Source organism: Apodemus sylvaticus, chromosome 18, assembly GCF_947179515.1.
Source record: "Apodemus sylvaticus chromosome 18, mApoSyl1.1, whole genome shotgun sequence".
Classification (NCBI taxonomy): domain Eukaryota; kingdom Metazoa; phylum Chordata; class Mammalia; order Rodentia; family Muridae; genus Apodemus; species Apodemus sylvaticus.
The window spans coordinates 15573043-15577616 of NC_067489.1; the positions used below are offsets into that span (position 1 = coordinate 15573043).

General features: G+C 38.3%; 1 protein-coding gene across 1 annotated transcript; it reads right to left on the bottom strand.

Annotated features, from left to right (window-relative positions):
* Positions 1-222: 222 nt before the first annotated feature.
* LOC127668982 (beta-defensin 38-like) lies at positions 223-3414 on the bottom strand. The gene is made up of 2 exons (XM_052162874.1): positions 3357-3414; positions 223-353 (listed from the first exon to the last, which is right to left on the bottom strand). Exons 1-2 carry the CDS (start codon positions 3412-3414, stop codon positions 223-225), a joined length of 189 nt encoding a protein of 62 aa, XP_052018834.1.
* Between the last annotated feature and the right edge of the window lie 1160 nt (positions 3415-4574).

Consider the following 4574-nt stretch of genomic DNA (forward strand, 5'->3'; position numbering starts at 1 on the left):
TTCGGGGGGTAGGGGGTGGGGGATGGGGGTTCGGGGGGTAGGGGGTGGGGGGTGCGGCATGGGGAGGGGGAATGGGATAGGGGGTTTTCGGAAGGGAAACAAGGAAAATGGATAACATTCCAAATATAAATAAAGAAAATATCTATAAAAAAGAAGCAACACCTCAGTGTGTTTATTTTTTTAAAGCAATGATTCCATATTGTTTATGTGACTTCTAGTATACTAATAGCATTTTTGGCAACACTTGCCTTTTCCTTTATAACAGGTGCCAACAAAATTATACAACCATGGACATTCAAAGTAGTGACAGAAACCTTTTCTTTGGATACATTCTTTTGTATCACGGCCAAAAGCTGTTAGAAAAGAAAAGAACAGGAAAACCTTAGTCTCTTGGCTATCACTGTGGTCATATTTAGCATACTGATGATCATCTAAGAGTTCAATACAAAGTACATACAAAAGAAATAATTTTATAACTTGTATCCTGGACATGTAATAAAATATGAGATGTCTTGAACTAACACACCAGGGAGATTCCCACAGCTAAATATCCACATAGATTGTGGTTTTTATATTAGAAAACAAATGTAGAATACTTATTTTCTATTCATTTTGAGGCAGGGTATCACTCTATAGGCCTCACTGGCTTGGAATTCATTATGTAGTTCAGGATGGCTTTGACTCATCCTCTTAGATGTTGGGATTAAAGGAAGAACCATGATCTCTGGCTGCAGAAAATTCTCATCACCACAAACTCATCAGTGGGATTTTGATACTATGGTGGTGGGAGGAAAGGGAGTGAAGCTTGACTTTCCCACCCCAGAACTTCCTCAAAGATGCATCACAGCTTAACCCATTCACTTCCTAACATTAAACCCATCTTTTTGAGTTCTGTATCATAGCTTTTCTCTACATTTTGGGGGTTCTGTCTTTTCTTGTGTATGATTGTTGAAAGAGCAATTCTCTAAATCTAACATTGATCTCTATAATGATCATCCCTAATCAAACCCTTCAGAGGTTACCATATCTAGATTTTGTTTCCTTTTATGGAGCTGTTGGATGCTGGCTTGACTCTAAGAGGATGCTTCGTGTATTCTATGTTCCCTGGTGAAATACTTGCACTAGGATGAGCAATAGAGATCGAGTTTTGAAAGCATATTGCTGAGTTTGATTTTCTTAATGGCATCATTAATCTGTATATATACATATTTATGTATATATGTTTCTCCTCTTCAATGTTGATAAATTTTAATTGTTTTAAATTATTGGCTTGACAGAGTCTCAAGGGTCACTTGGAAAAAGGGCCTCCGTTATGTCTGTTGAGATTATCTTGGTTGTGTTAATCAGTGTGAGATAATCCATTTTAATTGTGCATGGGACGATTCTCAGGCAGGCATCATGGATCACATAAATGGAGAAAATGAGGAATAATGTACTCATTCGTTGCTCTCTGATTTTGGTCTATGGCTTATTGAAGTTTCTTTTTTAGTTTCTATGGAAAAATATCCTGAAAAAAGCAACTTATGAGAGAAAGGGCTTAGTTCATAATTACATGTTACAATTTATTAGTACAAAAATATTAAGGTGGCAGGAAGTTGAAGAAATTAGTTGTCATAACCACAATCAAAATAGAGAGGAGAGAGAGAAGAGAGAGAGAGACAGACAGACAGACAGACAGACAGAATACATACACAGTGAGAGACAAAGAAATAGGAGAGGACAGTCAGAGAGAGACAGAGAGAGAGAGAGAGAGAGAGAGAGAGAGAGAGAGAGAGAGCAAGCAAGGGAGAGAGTAAGACACTGGGAGAGTTACTATTAGCAAGATAGATAGATGATGGATAGATGATAGATAGATAAATAGATAGATGATAGATAGGTAGATAGTAGGTAGATAGATGGATGGATAGCTAGATGATAGATGGATGGATAGATAGATAGATGGATGGATAGATTGATAGATAGATAGATAGGTAGAAAGAGAACTTGCATGCCACTGCTTAGTTCCCTTTCTGCAGTCTTTTACAGTTCAGGACCTAAACCCTGGAGATGGTGACAATTTTTAATGGGCAGGTCTTCTTACTTCAGTTAATGCAACAAAGACAATCACCTATAGATAACATAGACAATCCCGAATTGATATTCTTTTCCCATGCCATTATAGATTGTGTCAAGTAGACAACAGTATCCATTAGGTGGATACAGTGTGACTACCTACTTCAGTTCCCATTGCCCTGACTTCCCTGCCACAGTGTATCATGTACTGAGTTGGGAGATAAAATAAACTTTTTTCCATTTGTTGTTTTTTCAGACTATCATATCACATCAGAAAAATAAACCAAGGCAATTGCTAAGCAGAAGAGGTTTAATAGAATAGGTCTATTTTAGAGCCAAGGAGAGACTGAGAACTCAGTTCACTCAATTCCTCCCTGATATAACAGATGACAAATGTGTCCCTTGTCTTCACAGATTAGAAAATCCAGAAAAGCAATGCCTGGAACATGATGGTATCTCCTGCCCTTGTTTTGATTCTCATTCTTCTTAAGTATACCTCTGGCTGATTATCTCCTTCTGCTAATCTGTAGAATGAAACTCTGGCTTTTAACTTTACTAGACTGGGCTAATCAGAAGAAAGAATTAGCAATGGTCTTTGTGTGAAGTAATTCAGTTATATTAGGAGTTCAAGATTTTGCTATGCAGTGAAGATGGTTCACTTGATCCCTCATCCCTTGGATTGGGCTCTTGACCTACTGAACATAAGTTATGTGATTAGAGTAGACTTTGTATCCAAGAAATAGTCATATGGCTTCCTTTTATTCACAGGGACACTGTGAGGAATAATATAAAATGAGAGTACTTGTACTTCATTCTAAGTCTCTGCTTCATACAAACAACCTTTCAAGACATGCATCATCTGTCTTGAACTTACCTAATCTAAAACATCAAGTTCATATTCCCCATTAGCCACGTGTATTGCAGTCATGTGTTAAATGGGCCTGTGAAAGGCACTAAAGTAGCAGGTGCCTGACTCTTGATGGAAATCTGGCTTCTTGGTGAGACCTGCTTTCCTGAGGATAAGAAAGAATGGTTTCTACAAAGAATATTTCCTAGATGACCATGACAAGATGGTGGTTGAAGATCTTGAGAAATTTCTATTTCTAGCTCTTCATTCCGGACAAGCTCATTGCCATGATACCTGGGCCACAGAATGAAGTCCCTGATGGCTGTTGGCTGCAGGGTGTTGACCCTAGGAATTCTCTCCTGCTGATTGATCCTCAGACCCAAAACTCATTTATCACCAGTTCTTTGAGCCAGTGTACTCAGGTCTGGTCAGGAGTTCAGCAGGTCTTGGTACTTACCTTGGTTGCTCTGGAAGAAATACATAGAGAGGATCAGCAGCAGAAAGCAGATCTTCATGATTCCTGCACACGGAGCTGATTAAAGACAAGGCCAGAGCTGGCCTAAGAGAGTCAGGAATAAGTAACTTCTGAGAGGAGACATTAGGAGGAGTGGCAATCTAGAGTAACTGTCCAATAGCTGAGCTTCAGTATGTATCCTGAGGAAACTCAAATCCTGAGGGCATTCTGTCTCTGCTGCCTGGGCTTTTGCTTTTCTACTGAAAATGCTAAGTGCCACTTGTCTAAACAGGACTCATAAATTCTCCATAGGAAACTCAGACAACTTTTTAAAACTATGTATTTAAACTTATTATAGTTACACATTTGGTTGGGTTTCACTCATCGTTTTTCCCCTGTTGGTTTTACAGTACGGGACATGGATAGAAAGCAGAGGGAAATGTCTTATTTTTATGACTTAAATGCCATAATTTAAAAATATGGTGGACATATCACAAACTTTTAGAGGAAAACAGACCTTGAAAAATGTCCATTTATATCAACAGTTTGATAGGAATGTAGCATTCTAAATCATGGTCAGAGCCAAATAAAAGAAGGGTGTAAATCTGGAGCCTGGATCCTGTCTCCGTTTCAGTCAGCCAATGTCCCTACGATTTCACTGACACACAGCTCTCTATGTTTTTCAGCCTCTGGAGACAGCACTAAACAGTTTTTATAGATGTTTAGGTAACTTGCAAAATGAAAATACTTACATATAAAAATATTTATTTTTGATTCCCATATTGGGTACTTATTTTTCCAGTTCAGGTGTCAAGGTGTTGATATTGTCCAAAGCAACCCATAATTACAGATGACTAAGATTGAAATGCTGTTGGTACCTGAGTATAAATGTCCTCAGTGACTACAAAATCAGACACCTTCTTACCGTGGATTCAAACATGGCCACACTGTGGTTTTGGCTATTTTATGTCTTGTAGTGTAAAATACTTCATTCACCTTTCTCTTAACTTTAGGTTGTGTGAGAAACTATGTGACTTTTCTTAAGACTCTTTCTTACTCTCTCTTGAACTGATTCTCTTAGGAATCATTTCCTGCTCTCCTTCCCTCCTGCTTTCTGCACATTAGCAGTAAAATATGGAAAGTCAATTAGAATCAATATCATCTGGAGGCAAGAGTGTTTCATAGAATGTCTGTGTCCTCCTGTGTTTCTCACAGGAGGAA